The following is a 22320-nucleotide window of genomic DNA, read 5'->3' as shown; positions in this document are numbered from 1 at the left end:
AGGTCCATTCTCCCATAGGAATTAGATATAAACGCCTTTAAAACTGTAAGCATATATGTATTATATATATATTCACTCTGATCCAGAGTGGGGGGTGTCAGTCATCCAGCTCCTAACCCACCCATCATTAAAATCCCACATTAACCTTTCACCAGGGTTGTTAGGGTCCATATATGTGTTCGGGTCGGAACATGAAGTTCAAGTATGGGGGGGGGGGGAATGCTGACATTACTGTCTTTGTCTACCACAATGTTCCTTGGGGCTAGAAAATAGATCATTTTCTTGAGTTTGAAGCAAGAAAGAAAATTGCTTCCTGGAGTCTGGAATGGAGAACAAGCAGTTGTTCATAAGCAGTACTTTGAGTCAAAGCCTGGGTGCCCTTGTAGGCTGACTGCATCTTGCCCTTTCATCTCCAGCTCTAGAGCACTACCACAGGGGACCTTAGACTGACGTTTATGTTAGTGTTGTTGACTTAGCAATAAGTAGATTCTTATAGACTTGCTTCATGTGGACGTTGATCTCCGGGCTGCACCTTCCTCATCTCTCACAGTTGAATTGGTGATTGCTGTCCTCTTGAGTGCCCCTGCCTCTGTTAGCACATTGTGCCAGCCTTGTCTTCAAAGGACTTCTCAGTTCGGTCCGTTTCCACTGTCACCTTTGTGCTGCTACAGTGCTTATTAGTTGGCCTCCTAAAGCAGCAAATCATCTCTCAGATCCCCTAGGGAAGTTCTTAATAGAGCTGAAGGCTTCTCACTTATCTGTGAAGAACTTGAAGGATGGTGGACTTAAATACTCTAGTGAAACAGTGAAGCTGAGCAGCGATTGTTAATGGCTGCTCATAACCATGGTAAAAGGTCAGTGTGGTACTTTAACATGGGTGGGTTAGGAGCTTGGTGATTAACAAAAGCTTCACCCCTTACTCTGGAATAGAATTGTGAGTTACAAAATAAAAAGTCAGAACAGCTCCAAGTGCTGCAGCCAGCAAGGGGCTGGGCCAGCTCTCTCCACACACTCAGAGCTAGCTCAGCAGCATCTTCACCACCAGGACCAGCTCTCCCAAGTGCTGTGACTGGTGAGGGCTGGGGCCAGCTTAGCCCCAGGGCTTTGAGTTGGCCCAGCCTAATGGCCATCCCATATATGAACTGCTGAAGCACATGAAGGGGCTGGTTCTGCAGGATCTCCATGACACAGGCAGCATCAGCCTATCTGAGAGAAGTCCTAGCAAGAATCCAGAGACCTCCAACCAGACCACTGACTCGTTGCAATGAACATTTGCAAGTAAAGATTACCCCAGAGATGCTCCAACATACAACAAAGACGCATGAACCACAATGTTCATAGCAGCTCTATTTATAATAGCCAGAAGCTGGAAAGAACCCAGATGTCCTTCAGTAGATGAATGGATACAAAAATTGTGGTACATTTACACAATGGAGTACTACTCAGCTATCAGAAACAATGACTTAACGAAATTCTTAAGAAAATGGATGCATTTAGAGAATATCATCCTGAGTGAGATAACATAGTCACAAAAGAATAGACATAATATGCAGTCACTGATAGTGGGATGCTAACCCCAGAAAGCTCTGAACACCCCAGAAACAACTCACAGACTGTGTGAAGTTCAACAACAACAAAGAATATATTAAAATAGAACTGTATCACATCCCCCTTTCTTCCCTACAGCCCCTCCTAGTCTCTCTCCTATCCCCTCAAATTAATAGCCTCTTTTTCTATATTATTGTTATATATATACATATGTGTATGTATATGTACCCACAAATACTTAATTACAACCTTAAAAATGTATTCAGAAAAAAAATAAATAAATAAAAAGTAAAGATGTATGGACAAAAGGGTGTACTCCAAGGCACACTACAGCTGCATGATTGGTCCATTTCTAACCACATTGCTTGTTTTTATCTATATTTATTTTTTATTTGCTTTTGGGGGGAGGTTGCAAGGAAAGGTGGAAAGTGGATACCAAGGGTCCAGGAGATGATTGGGAATGGAGTACATGATGTGAAATTCACAAAGAATCAATAGAAAGTTTTTTTTTTTAATGTCAGGATAGCTTTTTATAGGAAATACTAAAAGTATACGCCCCAAATTTGTTAGATTTAGCAGTCAGTGGTATGAAGGACTTGAATCTTAGTGTCCTTCCTTTGCTTAAGTGACAGGGTGTTTACTGAGGGGCACTTCTGTGAACGGACACAGTGCCTGTGCCCCAAGAGACATCCTTCAAATGTGACTTAAGAACATTTGCCTTTCTAACCACGTTTCATTTGGAAAACTTGGAGAACAGCTATAGTTTTTATATGGGTCATAGTTGGCAAAATAGAACTGATCAAATTTAATACCGCACATGTCTGTAGACAGTCTCAGAGGCACCATCAGTGTTTAAATAAGTAAAAACATCCATAATTCATTTTGAAGTATATATACACTCTGATATCTACTTGTTTTTAGAAAAATCCTATAGTTAAGCTTCTCTTTAAAAAAAAAAAAAAGATGCCTGAGTTTACCAAATTGCATATTTACTTTAACCAATTAATATGCTCTTATTACTGTGGGTGTCAATGAATATAATTTGTGAGTAAGATTTCAGTCTCATTTTTTTTTTTAAGTTAAGCCCTACAGCTCTCAGGAAGATATCATCTATGTTTAGTTTCCAGAGAACTCTAAACAAATCAAGTGAAGTCTAGGGGTGTATAGTTTGTCCATTCATCGTCAGGCAAGAATATGATTGTTCTCACTGTAACCAGTTGTAGCTAGAGAGGACAGAGACATGAGACTTTTAAGTCATATATCCTAATGTTAGTGTAGTGCAGCGGCTACTTCTCTGGCTTTGACTGTTCTGCAGAGCTTTGGGATTCCTATATTATCTAGTATCACAGAACTTTCTCTCCTTTTTTACTTATACCACTCAGCAGGCCTAAACAGGAAGACTTTAATCAGATTGTTCAAGCAAGGGGGTAATGGTTATATGTTGAGAAACAGTTGAACTCCAGAAGCAGGAATCCTCCTGTTGGAACACAATCCTAGAACATTCAGCTCATTTCTAGTTTTGCTTGAAAAACTAAAGTGTAGAAACTCTGTGAGACTAGAGGATAAAAGATACTGTATTTATATTGGAATATTCCATTGGCTTTTTGAAAAAGACAATACAAAAATCCTCTAGTTTCTACCAATAATCTGGGGAAAGGGGAGGCACAAAACAATGTATTACATTGGTGCATTTGTTTAATCAAATTACACACCATATATAAACTAAAGCAGAAGACGGGGTTGACCGACCTTGGCTCACTTTATCTCATGGGTGGGCAACATACACCAGCCATCACAAGCTCTCTGCTGCTCTTCCCTGAATTTTCTTCAGGACACTGGTTCCTGGGATGGTGCCTGGGATGCTTCCTTTACACAGTTTGACCTAATCTAGCATACCCTGGGAAGGGAGTCCCAAGAAGTTGTCTAGAATAGGTTAGTTCTGTGAGTGTGCTTGTGAGAGGTGTTCTTAATTGTGTTGAGATAGAAAGATCTGCATTGATTGTGGGTGCCTACATTTCATGGCTGGGCCCTGGGAAGGAGAGGCAGAAAGTACTGCCATCCACCAGTGAATTCACTGCTGTCTGCTTTCCCTGGGTGTGGTCTGACTAGCTGCTTCAAGTTCCTGCCACCTTGACTCCTCCACAGTGATGTACTGTAATGTGAAACAGGGCAAACGCACCCTTTCTCCTTTAAGTGGCTTTTGTATGGGTGCCTTATCTCAGCAGCAGGAAATGAAATTAAAACAATGTTTCCTTCCATTAATTCTTTAGGGAAATGCTGTCACAGTACCCAGGTGCTTCTAAACCCTGTCGACAGTGAAGACCAATTGTTACATAGGTCAGCTTAAAAAGTGTTACAGGAGAAAAATATCAACTGTAATGCCTTTGTTGTCTTTATTTGTTAGTTGGGATAATGTGTCATTTTCTTACTAACACTGTAAGCCCCCTCCATGCAAATGTGCAAAGCATCAGACCTGACCTGACTCCAGAGAGCTCATTGTTTAGAGAGGTCTTTCCTGTGTAGTTCAGCTGACAAATCAGGAACTGTAAGAGCATAGGTTCCTATGCAGGCTCTTCTCTTTATTCTCTTTGGCACCTGTAGTGGGAACTGCATGTGAGTGAGAGTCTTACAGATGCCTGGTACTCTCAGTAGCAACAGAGTTTGAATTGGCCGTGTCTGAGATGAGCTTGGTATTGCAGTAGAGTGTCTATTGTTGGTGCAGGCATGGTAAATAAGGTGCTCATTTAACTGTATCTAAGTTTCAGGGAGAGGTACAGAAATGAATAGCCAAAGGAAAAGTTTACCCCACCCCATCCCTTAGAAAAGCTAACCTAGTGGGCGTTTATGAACTCTTTCCTTCTTTCGTTTGTGAGGGCGTAAGAAAAGAACATAAAGCCTTCTATAAAGTACATGGCCCATCATCTAGAGACCTGACGATGTAGCCAAAGCTAGATTTAGACTCACAGCAACCCTTCTGTCTCAGCTTTTAAGAAGTGGTCTTACAAGCAGGAGCTATCGTAGCTGCTCTAGCCTGTGTTACCCTTTCAGAGTTGTGATGTTTTACATATGTTTAAAGTGTAAGGGACATGCCATTGTACATAATTTAGTATAGCCTTTGTGTGCTCTTAAAGGGATTTCTGGGTTTTTGACATGTTACTTATAAATAATAATGAATTTCATTGATACTTTCATACGGTGCATGTGATTTGGTTATATTTACCTCCATTTTTAACAAGATATTTTACTTGATACAGTAAAATAAACTTAAAATTAAACTCACTGTATTTTCTTTGTAATACTTATGTAAATTAACTTATTATTGCAGTCTAAGTAAACCTTAGTGCCAGTAAAAAGATTGGTTAGTTAGCTAAACTTAGGATGAAATTTAAAAATCTAAACTATTTATAATCTTAGGTAAATTTGATTTATTTTAGAAATGCAAGGTGCTCTAGAGAATTTACAGTTGTTTGTTGTAGGAATACATTGTTTATGCCACAATTTTAATTCAGTTATAGACTTAGTTGTGGTCTTTGACATCTTGTGTTTTTCTTCCCAGATCAAAGTATTTTAGAACATGCCCAAGAGGAGAGCACTTGACCATAGAGGTGAGTCCTTGAGCACTGGAAGGGACCCAAGAGACCCAGGGTTCTTTTCCTTTCTTCTTTAAGATTGATTGTATGCATATGAGACTTTTGCCTGCACTGTGCACACTGTGTGTATGCAGTGCCCACAGAGGCCAGGAAAGGGTGACATTCCTAGCAAGTTACAGACTGACACCTCATCCGTCCTGTCTGACTTCTCCTTTTCAGACAGTGTCTCACTAGGTCATATAGACCTGAACTCACTCTGTCACCAATGCTGGCTCTAAGCTTTGCATCTTCCTGCCTCCACCTTCAGTGAAGCTGAGATTGCTGGTCTCAACCATTAGGCATGACTCAGTATTGTAGATTCTGATAGATAGAAAAATAATTTTACACACACACACACACACACACACACACACACACACACACACACACACACACACACGTGGGGAGCCGAATGCGGACGCCATTACAAGATGGCGCTGGCTCCCTCACAGTTTGAGGTAAACAACTCCATATATAGTAATGCTCTTGTCAGCTAAGGCCCTGCACCCTGCGCATGCGCAGTACATAACCTATCTCCAGCCAATCCCGAGGCCTCTGGTGTCAGCAGACTGGTGACAACCAATCATGGCAAGCCCATATGCGCTTCTCCCTATATAAGCGGACAGCTAGGGTAGTTCGGCCCCCCTCGCTTCCTGCTCTCCCCTTCAACTAAGAGGCTCCCACAATAAAGCATGATCTGAGAAGAATCCACTGGTGGTGGTCGTCTTTCCTCGCTGGTCAAGGAGCGCGCTGCACACGCGCGCGCGCGCGCGCGCGCGCACACACACACACACACACACACACACACACACACACGCTTGGGTTGGCCATTTTGCTGACTGGAATATATGAAATGTGTTAATTATAATTATAAAAGGCACACTCAAGTTCTTAGGTCCCTTATAAATATAAAGTTGTATTATTTTTAAGGCTAAAAAAGATTGATATTCCTTGTGAACTATGTCTACTAGACAAATATCCCTCCTAATGGTTGTCTTTTTGTCCTTTCAGTTTGAGAATCTAGTGGAAAGTGATGAGGTAAGTATCTCGCTTGGTTTTTGTTCTTATCAGTAGTTGCATTCATTGGACCACTCTTTGTCTTGCTTTTCACTTCTGGACGTTCCTCAACAAAAAGACCTAAAAGCGAGGAGATGCATCATCCAAGAGGACAGTACAAAGACCTGTCCAGCCTTTGTTTTTCTAGTGAAGCAACACCTGCCTTCCATGAAGCCTCCTTCCTTCCCTTCCCAACAGTCACCGCCATCTCCTCCTCCTTCACAAATGAGGCTTCTTTCAGTGGCATACCTCACACCAGCAGCATCCTTCTCAGAACAGCCCGAGGCTTCATGTTTTCCTAAGGTGCTTTCAGTAGTTGGCTCCTGACTTTTTGCTAGTGCTTACGTTACCGACTAGCCTCTGCTCTGCCCTTCTTGTGGTGATATGTTTAGGCCCCATCCTGTTCTGTGATGCTACTTCCGACATGAATCTGGACCATTTAGAATTTGATTCCTACTGCCAACTTAGTAATATATTTTAGCTGACAGATATGTGTAGTTTAAATGTATAAGAAATACTCATGAGCCCAAGTTAGCTTTAAAATAATTGTGGCTTGCTTTGGAGAAAACAGGGCAATAACTACTGAATTTTATTATTTTATAAAAGAAACTGAAGGAGTTAATTTTTTTCTTTTTAGACGTATTTCTTAGTTTTCTTAATCACTGTGCATATATTTGTTGCGCACCGGCCATGTATGCAGTGCAGAGGAAGGCAGATCAGACCCTCTGCAGCTGGACTCACAGGCAGTGCTGTGAACCACATGTGTGGGGGCCGGGAGCCTAACTCAGATCACTTTGCAGTAGCAGTGCTGGTCATGAGCACTGAACTGTTTCACCAGCCCCAGTTCATATTGTAATTAGAATGTTTCGGCGTCCCCATGAATGCTGTGAGCAGTCCTTCCTCCTAGCGAAACTAAGAGATTGATCCCTGAAACCTCCGGTCGCAGCATCTTCGTCCCCTGATAATTCACAGGCTTGTTTTCTGTTTTTCTATAGAAAACTGTCCTTAGCGTAGACTGCTGACTTGCTGACTTTGAGCTCACTGGCAACATGCTTTATTGAAACTTATCTACCCCGCATCTTCTCTGTATAAGACACATCACACCTTCCTGTGCTTTGGAACGCCAGAAAGCAATTACACACCATATTTGGGGTGTTTTGTTTTATTTCAAGGCAGAATCTCCATGGCTCAGGAATAATTTTAAACAATGAAACCCCAAAGCACAAGCAGCAGTGGCAGCGGCTACTCTTAGGTGTGAGCAGTGTAACAGAGGGCACAGTGATACCTGTTGTGCCTTAGCCAGGAACATACACCCTTGGCCACCTCTTCAGTTACTTTATTCTGCATGCTTTCAAGTGGCTAGAAAGTCTAAAGGTACTGACTTCAGAGGAGGGTTACAAAAACCCTTCAACAGGCATGTACATCTTAAAGCTTTGAAATCTGAAAAACAGAGATGATCCACAAATGTGGAAGACACAGTGAGTGTATTGTCTGGCTCTTAAATGTGAGTATTCGTTTGCCACACAACATATGTCTATTTTAAAAAATTAAGAAATAGCCAACAAATGTTTGTTCTGATGGAGTTTTGCCTTTGAAAAATAGTGAGGGTTTTTTTTTTTTTTTTTTTTTTTTTTTTGGTCTCAAATCCTTTTAATAATGAGATTTGGTTACTATGACAGAAATGGGTAAGTAAAAAGTATTTTTGATTAAATGAAAATTGCTTTGGCTTTCCTTAAATAGTGAGTTCACCTAGTGAAAATTCTTTTACTTGTTTAATTTTTGTGCAGGGGGAGAGCCCAGGAAGCAGCCATAGGTAAGGCTTATCAAAACAACAAAATGTGTAAGTGTTGTTTGAGAAAACTTCCTGCTCACTCCCATGATAGACCGGAAGTGTGGATGTCACTAAAGTCAGTGAGTTTTATGGGTTACTTACAAGATTACGGGTGAGGCGTTCCATACAAGAGCAGAAGTGACTCAAAGACAGCTGCATCAGCAAAGCCGCCCTGATGTAGGTGACATACAGCTCACAAAGCTAAGAGCCTGATGCACACTGCGCAGCCTGCAGGTAGCTCCAAGGGTTGGGTGGTGTCCTCTTCAGATGCTTCAGGTGGTCTGCCCCTCCTGTAGGCAGGCGATCTGGTTCCAGAGTCCTCTTTGCAGCAAGGGTCATCTGAGAATGACTCTCGGGTTTCTCTTACTCTGGCCTGGTGAATCTTGTCAGTTTCAGAGACATCCTAAAGCCATTTTGAGTTATTTACCCTCTTGCTTAAGGAGCTTCTCCACAGGATGGATCAGAACTTTTAAACAACAGATGTGAGCTCTTCAGGTCCAAATTCCAGAGTCTTATCACAGTCTTCAAGACACGGAACACTTTATGTTTCAAAAACAAAAATTTTTCTTTAGATATAAGTAGCATAAATAATGCGTTAATAATATATATAAATAGTAAAAAATAATGTATACTGATTTCTCAGATTTTTTCTTTTGGACCAAGGTTATAAATCACTTAATTTTCTTAAAGCCCCCTAATGTTGATAACTCCATTTCTCTTTATATTTATTTTATATAAATATATAGAATTTTTTTTACATTCTTTCTTCTTTTTGACATTCTAAAACATTCTTCCAAATTAAAAAAAAAAAAAACAAAAAAAAAACCTTTTACAACTTCAGAAGTAACTAGAACCTTGGTAATATAATTTATTTACATGATCTTTATTTAAAATTGCATTATTAGACTGCTTGAAAGAGAAACATCTTACCTTGAACTCAAAAGAAAATCCCTGGGCTGAAGAGATGGCTCAGAAGTTAAGAGCACTGACTACCATTCCAGGGGACCCAGAATTGATTTTCAGCAACCACATGGTGTTTGCAATCATCTGTAACTCCAGTTCCAGGGAATCTAATATTGTCTTCTGGCCTCCCTGAGCACCAGGCATGCAAGTGGTGCACAGACACACATGGAGACAGAACACATACATACATTTTTTTAAAGAAGTTCCTAGTGTCAGTGGAGTTGTTTCCTCTTTTTTGGTATGTTGTCCTTGCATTTTTTTAGTTTGGCAAACCTTTATTGGGCAGTCCTCCATGTGCCAGGCACTATGTTAGATACTGGGATTGAAAATCAAGCGTAAACTTGGTGTGATATTGCAGATCTGTAATGGCAGCACTGGAGCCACAGAATCAGGGCAAATAGGCATCTGATAGACACACTCCGAAGGATTGTCTGGGCTGTTTGACACCAGTAAAGAAATAGAAGACAGGGGCTGAGAATATGGCTCAGTGAGCTAATGCTCGCCTAGCACTGCAGAGCCCTGGTTAATGTAGTCCCAGGCGCTCTCACTTTCCCCCACCTCCTGTGCCTCTCCCCTTCTCCCATGTGCGTGCTTGTGTGCGAGCATGTGTGCTTGCTTGCTTGAGTGTTTGTCTCTAGAAGAGAGTGTGTCTTCCTAAGAGAAAGATCTTGGAGATTACATTTCAGTATGAGGTAGCAATTAAGACAGCTGTTATAGAACATACTAGTAAACCTAGAGAATCCCTGTGACCCAAATGTGTATGGGGAGTGTATCCAAAGGGACTTCTTTTAAATAGATACTACCTGGGTTGATCCCCATAAAGCTGGTTAAAGAGTATTGTTCAGGCAGAGAGACCTTCAGACTTAGTCAAAAAATGACAACACAGAGTGAGAGAATCGGTTAGAGCTCTGGGAGACCACAGGTAACCATAGAAACGTATGCCTTGCTTTTAGCAAAGGCTATGAAGACAGTAAAAGTCTAGGGTCTCTGTGCACAGGTTCAAACCAGACAAAACCCGTCCCTGAAAAATCAAAGTGGACACGAAGTTCCACCCGGACCAAGAAGCTGTTTGCAGTTGACCTGCTGGGCAGGAGAATTGGCTTTCTCCAGTGGAGTGTTGCTAATGGGTGTATATCAACCACACTCCAGGACAGGCCCCAAGCCCAGGAGTACTTGGCCAACACAAAACACTGCCTTTTTTGTTAGCTTTCTCTTTTCTTTTGGCTTTTTCTCTTACTGATTTCCTTTTCTTTTTTGTTTATTGGTTTTATTCTTTTTTTTTTTTTTAAGCAGGAAAGGAGAGAAGGGACATTAAATTGGATGGGGAGGATCTAGGAGGCATTGAGGAAGGGAAAAGAATATGATTAAAATATATCGTATGAAAAGTGTATAAGTAAGCACTTAAGTAAGTGCTTAGGAAATTCTAGGGTGTTTGTGCTGCTGTACATGGCTTTGTTTTGAGATGTAGTTGCCTGGAGGTGGGATTTTGATATACACAACTCAGCCTGGCCTCAAGACTGCCTACATAGTTTAGCCTGGTTGTGAGCTTTTGATCTTTCTGATTGCTGGCATTATCAGCCTGCATCGCAATGCCCAGATGTAGCTAGCTCAGTGGAGGGGCACCAAGTTCCAGGGTCAGTCCCCACCACCTCAGGTTACATACCTGGATGAGGGATGATAGAGTAGGGTTCTGGGAGCGTGGGGAAGACTGGTGTGAATTAAGTAGGCACATAGTAGAGGGATTTTTGAGAATGGTTTGAAGTGATAGAGACAGAGGACCAAAGAACTTAGGGAGGCAAAAGAGAAATGAGAAGGTTCAGACACAGGCCACATTAGAGAGGATGCTCAGATTGTTCATGAAACTGAGGTCAGGAGGACCCAAGTTTGCAGCATAGAAGCAGCTGGTCACCAGTTACTGGAGTGTCAGCAGCTGATGTCTGCAGGGACCTGAGGAGTGAGTTAAACAAGGACATGGAGACAGGAAGCACACTGGGTAGAACCACCGGACCACCTGCATTTACACCCCAGCTCTACCGCATGCTTATCCATCTCGTTTCCCTCCTATTAATCGCTGCCTGTGCTTTACATGGAGGCACAGGCCTTGGACTCGAAGGATCATAGGGATAGTCATGGTGTAAGGAAGGGAAGGAAGAGTACAATGAATTTTCTGAAATGCTTGAGGTTGAATGGAATAGAATGAGGTTGTCCCTAAGAGAAAAAGCTTCAATAAGAAATTAAAGTTACAGAGTAGTTAGTGTAGGTGGTCACCCTGTGTGAGTTAAATGACTGTTGCTGGAGGCCAAGGACCAAATTGTTACTGAGTTTTTTTTTTCCTAGCAGCCCACAGCAGAAGGGACTAAAAGTGGGAAAGACTCAGGGCCTATCGTGGATGAGCAGAGTGAGTGACTGGTATGATGTAGGAATGTGGGAAGACGTGGAGAGAGAAGGGAATTCAGACCTGATATGAGAGCATCATTCCCTAAGTGGAAGCCAGATTACTGTCTTTACTGGCTAGTAAGGAGAAGGAAGGGCATGGGGAGCCCAGATGATTGGAAGGATTAGGTTCTGTCTGTGTGAAGGCTGAGAAGAGCATGCTGAGGTCACACTCTGGTGAGGCGTTGAGGGGTGTAGTGGAAGACAGCTGGGAAGTGGAGCTTGTGCAGGGTAGCAAGTCTGTAAGGGGAAGCAATCACCTTAGCTGACAGAGGGCCTGTTGTGTCAGCTTATAGTTTCTGTGACGATTGAAGCTGTATTCTGTTGCTTTAATAGACGTTTTGGCAGTAAAATTTCAGCATTCCCCTAGCGTTTGGAATGTTTTATTTGGACTCAGGTTCATCAGAAGGGTTTTTGTTTTGTTTTTTTCCTGTTCCCTCCCTCCCTGTTTTCTCTAGGCCACTTACCGAGGAAGAAATCGTTGACTTACAAGAGAGGCATTATGATTCTATTGCTGAAAAGCAGAAAGATGTGGATAGGAAAATCCAGAGGGAGGTAAGTGACCTGCCCCAATGCTGAAACTCACGTTGTGAACCCTGTTGGGGCGGGGGGGTGCTCACCTGTGTGTTGCCACTAGTCCCTGCCCTCTGTTTACATAAATACAAGTCTCAGTTCACAAGTAGATGGGCCCAGCAAGAACAAACACTTTTCTATGTCGGCCTAAATGCTCTGTTTCATTGTCTTGGATTTATTTGTTCTCAGTGAACCAAGTACTTTGACCAGTCATAATTCTTACATAAATTTATGGAAATGGCCTGTAACCACTATCAGTATCACTAAATTAAAGACAGTCAGTTGTATTTAATTCTACCTTTAAAAGCAATCTTTCGAGCTGGGCATGGTGGTTTGTGCCTGTAATTAACAGCACTTGAGAGATGTAGGCTGGAGAATGTGAGTTTGAGGCTAGCCTGGGGAACATAGCAAGCTTAAGGACAGTCCAAACTATATAGTGAGATCCTAATTCAAACTAAAGATGCTGGGTTCAGTCTACAGTACCAAAAAGAATTTTTTTAAGTAAAAATAAAAAACAGTATGTTTACTGCCATTTGTGATTTACAAATATATTAATTTAATTTAGACAATATAGCTAATAGTACTCTTTAAAGAAGGTTAGTACTTGATTTAAAATGCAATCTTAATCTAAGGTTAACTTAGATTTAAAATGAAGTAACTTATCACTAGGGCTCTGTGTATGTTGTTATAAATGGTAAGAACTTAAATTACAGAGTGGTTTTTGAATACTAATACTAATAAAATTGGGAAATGTGTCAGTTAAGTGGAAAGAATCTGGGGAAAGCAGAGGTGGGATTAACCTTGATTGACCTTGGACTCAAGGCTGTTTGATACATGAGGCCATTGTTGTCAGAGTGACAGGTATCCAAATGACGGCTGAAAATGAAAGTCAGTGCATTTTCTACAGAATCCAATAATGTCTTACACAGCATCTTGATTATTTTAGAAAAAAATTTGAAATGAGCAGCTACAAACATACCAATTTTGATATGCTTCATAGATATCAATTATTTTCAATGATTTGTTTTGTTTTAGAATCAGTATAGCTGGTTTGCAGAGCAGCTAGACAGGTTCTGGTTTCCGTTAATCCTTATCGTTTTGTTCATGTACAGTTAGCCTTACAAGAGGAGAAGTTAAGACTAGAAGAAGAAGCTTTATACGCTGCCCAGCGTGAAGCAGCCAGGGCAGCAAGGCAGCGAAAGCTCCTGGAGGTGAGGGGGACAGACCCCAGCGCACACCAGGCTTCCTTCTCTCCTTGTTTCCTCTGACAATTCCAAGTTGGGACTTCTCTCCTAGAAACAACGGCTCCTTGTTTAGTAGAGGATGTACTTTTGCATATATTCTTTGGAATCCAAAGGGCAAATTAATCAATCTTTATCTTCAAGAAGTAACATAAACATGTGCTTGATACTATGTAAGTGTAGCTTTAGGTTAGCAGGAGCTGATTCTTGTTTAGCTTCAGGATGAATCCTAGTGCTCTAAGTTCAAATTTGGGGAAAGTACTGTGTTTAGAGGACAAATGATTCTAAATTAGCCTTCAGTATAATTTCTCAAGTATTTTAGCATAAGTTCATGAAGATTTTTAAAGAGTTTCTTAAATGGTAAGATTCTTATTCATAATATAAGACAAGCTATATGCTTTATGGCTCACTAAGGGTATTGTTTAATTCTCAATTTCTTATGTGTTTGAGACATTCGGTGTTAGTTGAGAAATCTTTAGTATATTATCAGGGAAGACGGATTTACCATCTCTTTACCATAACATGGGAATATGGCGATTTCATATGCTTGATAACAGTAACAGATTTTTATAGAACCAGGTGTCAGAAACATTACTGGGAAGGGTCTTAGTTTAAAATGTACAGCAGGTGGCATGTGAGAGCCCTGCTTTACAGATGAGGAGGCTGAGGGCAGCTCTCACTGCTGGTACACAGGAGAACTGGAGTCAGGTGCAGTGGGGCTTAGCCATAATCCCTCTGTGCATTTGCCACCAGTGTTCAGTGGTCCAGTGCTCAACAGCACAAAACTGGAAATTCAGATAACCTAAAAAATCCTCTTTGTGATTTGTATATGAGCTATGTCTTTCTCTCTCTGAGGGGTGGGTTTCAGCAGATGCTTTGTGGGGAGGTGCCTTTTATAGTACATCCTACAGTGGAAAACTTTATAGTTGACCATTACTTTCTATGGAACTAATTGTTGCTCTTAATATATAAGCATTTTGTTTTACAATAATAAATTCTGTACCATGCCTTTGGTTAAAGCAGTGGTTCTCAGCCTGTGGGCTGAGACCCTTTTGGTGATCAAATGACCCTTTCACAGGGATCAAATATCAGATATCCTACATCTCAGACATTACCACTCATAACAGTAGCAAAATTACAGTTATGAAGTAGCAATGAAAATACTTTTATGGTTGGGAGTCACCACAACATGAGGAACAATATAAAGGGCCACAGCCTTAAGAAGTTTGAGAACCACTGATTGAAGCACCCCATTTGATACTGCATCATCTGCATATCGTACATGGACCTGACTATACAGACAGAGCTGGTTCGTTGCTTTTCATAGCAACTGGGTCTGCTAAGGCAGGACAGTAGCCATCTCTAACCAACAGGTGGAGAAACAAAAATCAGCACTCACGCCAGGAATACACAGCCACATTCAAAGCACAACTTGGATGGCTCTATAGAATCCTGTGCTGAGTCCCAAAACCAAAGCATTGCCATTAAAGTACCTGAGTCACATCAGTTTTCAGAGCCTTAGATTGCTCCTTATTCTAGCAGCGAGGACTGCAGTGTGGCCTAACAGTGGACTTACTGCCCTGTTCTGTAGTCAGGGAGTGCTTAGGAGTATTGAGAATGTCAGGGGCACAGTACACATCTGTTTACATCACTCACAACTCTGGGTATTCTCAGAACTAAAGCATCACACAAAGCTGAGGAAAATTCTGGCCTTAAATAAGAAGATGTAGATGAAGCAATGATGAAGGACAATTATTTCAGTGGAATAATGCTAACTTTCTATTTTAGAAACTAGGCAAAGAAGGATGTTGGCATTGCATGGGTATTTTTAAGAAAGTAACTTGACATCAAAATGATTTTGTATTGCATTGTGTTTCCAAAGCAAGAAAAGCAGAGAATTGCTCAGCGCTATCACCCTAGCAGTGGAGACTATCAAAGGTAAAGAGCACCGTGTTTCCTCCTCTATTTGTGGCAGAAGGAGTTGTTTCCAAGCAGACACTGTTTGTCTCAAGATATTTGTAAATTTATTCACATTCAAGGCCCTGTGTTCAACACCCCCCATGTGTATATGTGACTTACAAAATTACACACAAACACAGTATATGTACATGTATACATACACATACATATAGCATGTGTATATAAACACTCACTTGTATATACACATATACACATCCCTCTAAGTCACTGTTTCAGAATACTGAGAGCATTGGTTTTTTAAGCTATAAGTGATCATTTATTCAAATTAACTTTGGTGCCTTTGTACGGTGGTAGCATCATCATGTAGACAGGGATGTTATAACTAGGTTCCTGCAGGTAGGTCGGCAGTAACCTTAGTTAATGAAGAACATGGCCAAGCCTATTGGTACAGGGTTATTGTACAGTTCAGTTCTGAGGACTGGCCTTTACAATTTGTCATTCTGTTTTCAGCTTCATGATAACAGTAAATAAATTAAAACCCGTTTTCACCAGGATATTCTGATTGTACAACAGTCACAGTTTTGAAGAGTCGGCTCAAGCTAGAAACACTGTCATTGACACAGAGAGGTACTAGTTCTGTTGAATCTGTTAATGCATTTTTAAAATTCACTTTTATTACAGTGCAGGACCAGAAGACGACTTTGAATCTTCCTTAAGAAACATAAAGTCACAGTACGAAGTCTTCCGAAGTAGCAGTAAGTCTTTAAAGTACTCTCTGAACATTTGCAGTTCACTTTCTACCACATTAAGAACCATATTTCTGAAAGTTTGGAAGAACGTTAGAATTTAGAGAGACAGTTGTTCCCTTAAGAAGGAAAGAATGACGTGACCGTTGTGGTCAGAGAGCAGGTGACATTTCAGTTCACTTGATGTATGTTCCAGGGCTGTCATCTGATGCCACAGTATTGACACCAAATACCGAAAGCAGCTGTGACCTAATGACCAAAACCAAATCAACAAGTGGAAATGACGACAGCACCTCCTTAGACCTGGAGTGGGAGGATGAAGAAGGTATGTCACCTCAGTTTCCCTGGAGAGTCACATTCCTGTATTAGTCCAAATGTTTTCTGCCTCGTGTTTCATGGTATTTAAATTGACTATATACAAGCCAATGAAAAATCATAATCAGACTTTTTTTTTAATGGAGTCTCACTGGCCTTAGGTGTCTAGGAACTGCTCTATAGGCGTCAGACTCACAGAGATCCTCCTGCCACTGTCTTCTGAGTACTGGGGTTAAAGGCATGAACTTCAACACCTGGCTGTTGTTTCTTACATTTAGAGAGAGACAGAGAGAGAGAGAGAGAGAGAGAGAGAGAGAGAGAGAGAGAGAGAGAGAGAGAGAAAATGAGAGAGAGAGAGAGAGAATATGAGAGAGAGAGAGAGAGAGTGTGTGTGTGTGTATGCTTATGACATGCACACCCCAAGTGTGGAGGTCAGAGAATAACTATGGGAACTTTGGTCCTCTCCTTCCAGACATGGTGTCCAGGGATTAAACTCAGGCCAGCCTCCAGGGCAGCCCCTTTACCAGCTCAGCCGCCACACCGTTCACGGCTTGATTTATTGATTTATTAACAGTTATAGTCTCACAATCAGTTGTCCAGAAAATTATGTAAAGTTTTGTGTTTTTGAGATTAAGAAAGCAAATATTAATTTTTCAAAATGTTTTTCTAACCTAACTCATAAAGTTTTCTACTTGAAGGATTTCTGCCTCCTCCTAGGCATTTTCAAGTCAAGTTAGCTAATGTGTGATTCACTATAAATGAATAATTGAATTCTTCAGGATTTTTATAGAACAGAAACTGTTGTTTATATTTTGATTTTAGGTGGTTGATCTTCCTAGCTGTAGCACTTACATGGCTGCGTAATCTCTGAGCAATGGTGGTTCCTCCCCAAGAGGGAAGAATAAAGAGTCGTTTTTTGTGTTTTATGTAAATGCTAGTATATGACTAAACTATATTTGGTTAGGGAAGGTGACGGAGCTCAAAGGCAGAGTGTTTGCCCACCATGAGCAAAGACCTGGGGTTGATCTTCAATACATGAAAAAGAAACAATAAGGAAAACTATTGGTGGAAATGAAAATGGTTGGCATTAAATATATAAAACACCCAGTACAGGGGATGGCACACGTGCATAGTGTAAGAAAGAACTAGAGAACAGAACTTAAGAGAATCAGTAAGCTTTAAGCTGTTCAGAGGCTGTTGCAGTGAAATAGATCTTAGATACCCTTAATCATGCTAATTTGTTTGGTCAATCAAAGGACAGACAGGGAACTTGAATAGCTTTATGACAGGCCACATTAGCTTGTCAAATCTCCCTGGTGTCCTCTTCCCCAGTTCAGCACTTACCTCAGTGTAGGTTTGGATCCCGGTCTCCAGTTCATTCGTAGTTACTCTGTCTTGTGCAGGTGCTATAAGACTGTCCTGGTCATTACTTGGCTTATTAGCAAATTGTTCAACTGGAGTAGGCAGTGGAAGGCCCACTGAAAACCTTTTTGGTTGATACACAATTGCAGCTTCCTTTAGAGAACTTTCAGTCCAAGAAAACAAGTCCATTCTATACAAACACATAGGCATATGAATTCTCAGCTCACAATTTCTCTGTGGGTATAGATGTGTGTGTGTGTGTGTGTGTGTGTGTGTGTGTGTGTGTGTGTGTGTGTACATTATGTGTGTGTGTTGCATGCATGCGGCCACAGGGGTCAGCCTCAAGTGCTCTAGAGCTGTCTCTCTCGTCTCTTGGAACTGGGATCAGTGCTCATGCTGGCTGGTTGTCAGAGCCCCTTGTCTCTGCCTCCTCAGCCCTCAGATTACACTTCAACCACACTAGGCCTTCTGCATGGCTGCTGAGGTTCTCTCTTTGTGTGACAAGCAGCTTACCAACTGAGCCATCCATTCCCCCACCTGGCTCATTTTTATAGTTCCCTCATCTAGTATAATAACTTACTTTGTTGAGTTCAGTCTTTACAATTTTTTCAGGCAACAGTGGCAAAGATAAAATACTCCTTTTCCTTTCTGTCCTGTGAAACCTGATTCTTTAAGGTCAGAAAATAAAGTTGATTGTGTCCCCTATTTCCTATAACCTCTGCCCATCCTACATTTTAGTCTTTTACCAATGTCAGTTTGTATTTAGAAATTTAGAAGTCACTGTTCTTTCTCCCCTCCATCTGCTCCAAGATTTTTGAGGCTCGTGTTACTAACAATGTAGACTTAGTATTAACCAGAGAACTGTGAAATATCTGCTCTGTTGTGGTAGAGATCCGGGCTATCACGAGAACAGACTTTGGGGCCAGACTTGGTCAATGAAGATTCTGCCTTGGTTAGCATGTAGCTGAGCATAAGACTGGCCCAGCCCACAGGCAGCCCTGGGGTTTCAGGCTCTGCTTCATAGCTAAGTGACCTGGTGGCTGTGCACCACCTCTCTGCTGTAGCTCCTGCGCTCTAACTGGAGCAGATGGTAGTGCTGTACTTGGCCTCGTGGGGCTGGCTGATGTACTGGAAGTGAGTGCAGTGTCCTGGAAAAGCCTGAGTCATCTTTGTAGTGCAATCTTTGCCTTTCTCCAGGAAATGCAACGTCATCTGCTGGGAAGAGACCTTGGCAAAGGCTCCAAGTAGCCTTATGAGACCTGAAGCAAAGAACTCTGGTCTCTGTTGTGTTTGATTTTTGGCCCTTCAGAAATGTTTTCTTATCAGGAGATCAGTGTTGCAAGTTTTTGTTTGCTCGGTTTTTTTTTTGTTTTGTTTTGTTTTTTTTTTTTTTGTTTTTTTTTTTTTGTTTTGTTTTTTTTTATCAGAGGTATGATATGTGGAAAACACACCTTGGATTTTTTTCCCTTAAGGAAGCTTCACAAGACTGGCTCCATAGGTTAATTTACAAATCAAGCACAATCTTATTATTAATATTAAGCTGGCAAGTTTTTTCTCTGTTTTTCTAGACGGCATTTTTCTGGGTAGCCTTGGACGTCCTGGAACTCTCTTTGTAGACCAGGCTGACCTCAAACTTACAGACCCACCTGCCTCTGCCTCCTGAGTGCTGGGATCAAAGATGTACTTCAGTACCCCTAGATCAGCTGGCAAGTCCTTTAATACAGCTTTTTCTTCCTGGGATTTCTTTCAATGTTCTTGGAATGCTAGGAATGAATAGGATGCTGCCCGTGAGAGAGCGCTCCAAGACAGAGGAAGACATCCTGCGGGCAGCGCTGAAGTGCAGCAGCAAGAAGGGCAGCAACCCCACGTCCACCTCTGACGACTCCAACGGGCTGGAGTGGGAGAACGACTTTGTCAGTGCCGAGATGGACGACAACGGCAACTCCGAGTACTGCGGCTTTGTGAACCCTGTGCTGGAACTGTCGGATTCCGCCGTCAAGCAGTCTGATGCCGATCAGCAGATCCGATAGGATGAAGCTGTGACCTCACTACCAAATGTTACAAACAACTAGCGGGACAAATGCTTGTTTTCCTAGAAGGAGCAGGAGTGCAGGGACAGCAAAGTGCTTCAGTCAGGTGTGATCTCAACATCTGCGTCCCAGACTGACCAGTGATTCTGACATATCAAACACGCAAGCCTTTCTGTTCACCCTGGCCGAGTTCTGCATCTTAAGTCTACTAGTTTTACTCTGATCTTTACTAAGCCTATCTTATTGTAGAACTAAATCTAAAAGTATTTTCTAATTCTCAGTATATGTACAGCAGCATGAGGAGAGACGGGTGGGTTCCCTGGCAGGCAGACCCCTTCCCAGCAGCGTGTCCTTGTCTAGTAGGCAGCAGTAATTGGAAATGACCCAAGCGTGCTGGTGTGCAGGCTTCCTACACACACACACACACCACACCACACCACACACACACACATACACACACACACACACACACACACACACACACACACACGTCCTAAGCCCTGCTTCACTCAGTATGAATAAGAGATGACAGGATTAAAGACTTCCAGAGTTTGGACACTTTGTGTTAAATGAAAACTAATACATAAAAATGTATAGTTAAATTTTTTACTTTTACATGTCATTATTATATTGGCTTTAAATTAAGATTTTAAGTTTTCACTTTCATTTTTTAAAAAATCCTATATTTCCAGTGAATGATCTTTGGAAGATTTTTACACAGAATATATTCTGTGAATGATTTAAGAAAACATCAAAATACGGGTATTTCAAAGTAAATAAAATCCTTTCTGATATGAAAGGTCCCATTGATTGTACTGCCCTTTCCTTTGCCTTGTAGTACAGGGCACTTTGTGGGCTGGAATTAACAATGTCAGCGGGTTGACAACCCATGTCTGAATCTGTAGGGAAGGCCAGGGCTGGAAATGTTTCCTAACTGCATTCCTTGGTTTGGCTGAGGACTGAGGGTCACTTTGGCAAGCACACTGTATTCTGTCTCCTTTGCTGTTTTTCTCTCTTCAGCAGCGATGGTGCATGCTTTCAACAGTACAGGACGGTCCAGGTAGAATAGTAAAGTTCTTGCTGTACGTGAAAACGTATGTGACCCTTTCGATATTTGAACTGCTATACGATGACATCTGTAATTTTGTCATTTTTAAATCTCATACAAACAAATATACTTTGATATGTAAATATGCATTAGGTTATGCTATTATTTATATCTATCTTAAAATTTAAATTGTGGTGTGTCATGGAAATAATTTAAAGGCACTATATTCACATTGCCTGTGTTGATGCTTTTTAAGGTTTATATTACATCAGATGTATATTTTTGGTTTGGCATAAGCTACTGTTGTAATTTTCTTGGCTTTTTGTTCATAAAGAATTTTCTGAAGGAATGGTAACCTCTTGAGGATTATGAATAAACATTTTTACATTTAATGATACCTGCATATCATTGCTTCATAATAGTGTGGGTAGTATGACTCTTGGTGTTAAGTATTTTCTTAAATCAGCTATGAAGATAAGAAAACATAAAAGATATGCTTTAATTATGGTAGGGGGTGCATTTTTCCCAGCCACTCTCTGTAACAGGTGGGGACTGGGGGACACTGGGAGAGCCTGACAGCTAGCATCTACTTTGGTGAGTTAATGGCACCTCAGCCTTTTGTCCCAGTCTTGAGACCTAACATGGCTCTTTTCCCCCTCAAACTGTATGAACATGGTGTCCTTTGGTCTTGCTTGGGTCTTTTTCACTGTAGATCTGCTTAAGGGTGATAGCTGATAACCACACAGCAGAGTCACTGTTAGGCTGTCTTGAAATCTCTTGTGCCAATGAACCAGTGAAATTAGTCTAGAACTCTTCAGTTTTGCCTAAGGCAGATTCCTAGAACAAGGGCAAAAGGCAGTCATATTCTTTGCCATAATTTTACAAGAACTGCTCTAGCCCAGCTGCTAGTACCGTTTAGCTCTGAGGCTTCTTGAGCTGGAACCTCCACACAACCCCATCACCCACCTCCCCCCACATGCACTTAGCACACTCTGTCTCAAGCTCCTGTCTAGATGGCCCAGCTCTTCAGCGTTTACTTTCCTAATCCGCACTCCTCCAAAAGCAGTGTGGTCAGGCCTGTTGTAGCAATCCCACAATCCCTGCTCTGTGGTACCAACTTCTGTCTTTGTTACTTTTCTATTACTGTGAAGAGACACCCTGACCATGGTAATTCACACAAGAAAAAGTATAGCGGGGGTCCACATACCACTGAGAACTTACATCTCATTCATACATGAGACAGAGAGCACTGTGACATGGCATGGGCTCTTCAAACTTCAAAGCCACCCCTAATGACACCCCTTCCAACAAGGCCGCACAGTCCAATCCTTCCAAACAGTTTTACCAACTGGGGGCCAATATTCAGGCATATGAGCCTACAAGGCCATTCTCAGTCAAACCACAGCAAACATATACATTAAAAACAAAAAAACAAACCAAAAAAACCCCCACAGGCCAGTTAGGCCAATTACACAGAGTGATAGGGCCAGGTAACAAGTCTGAGTGAGTTTTCCACAGGTCAGGAAGCTTCCTTTCTTGGGAGATGAATGTTCTGGGTTTTAATGGAGCAGGAAGGAGAGCCTATTAGAGCATGTTATAGGCAATGAGAAGAAGATATCCTACAT

At 41.5% G+C, this 22320-nt stretch overlaps 1 protein-coding gene across 2 annotated transcripts in view; it reads left to right on the top strand.

Annotated features, from left to right (window-relative positions):
• Positions 1–20991, top strand: part of AP1AR (adaptor related protein complex 1 associated regulatory protein) — a 30601-nt gene extending 9610 nt beyond the window's left edge. Inside the window, exons 2-10 of one of the 2 annotated variants that reach the window (XM_080916448.1) lie at positions 5105–5153; positions 6189–6215; positions 8021–8046; positions 11919–12015; positions 13146–13244; positions 15157–15212; positions 15876–15949; positions 16137–16265; positions 19385–20991. In XM_080916448.1, the coding sequence (XP_080772574.1) occupies positions 5105–5153; positions 6189–6215; positions 8021–8046; positions 11919–12015; positions 13146–13244; positions 15157–15212; positions 15876–15949; positions 16137–16265; positions 19385–19647 (820 nt within the window). In that variant the 3' untranslated portion in view covers positions 19648–20991. The remainder of the gene's footprint in view (positions 1–5104; positions 5154–6188; positions 6216–8020; positions 8047–11918; positions 12016–13145; positions 13245–15156; positions 15213–15875; positions 15950–16136; positions 16266–19384) is intronic. The other variant, XM_080916449.1, reaches the window with a different exon arrangement.
• Positions 20992–22320: the final 1329 nt, after the last annotated feature.

This window comes from Micromys minutus, assembly GCF_963924665.1.
Source record: "Micromys minutus genome assembly, chromosome: 4".
In the NCBI taxonomy this organism is placed as follows: Eukaryota; Metazoa; Chordata; class Mammalia; order Rodentia; family Muridae; genus Micromys; species Micromys minutus.
This window is presented reverse-complemented; position numbering and strand designations above follow the sequence as displayed.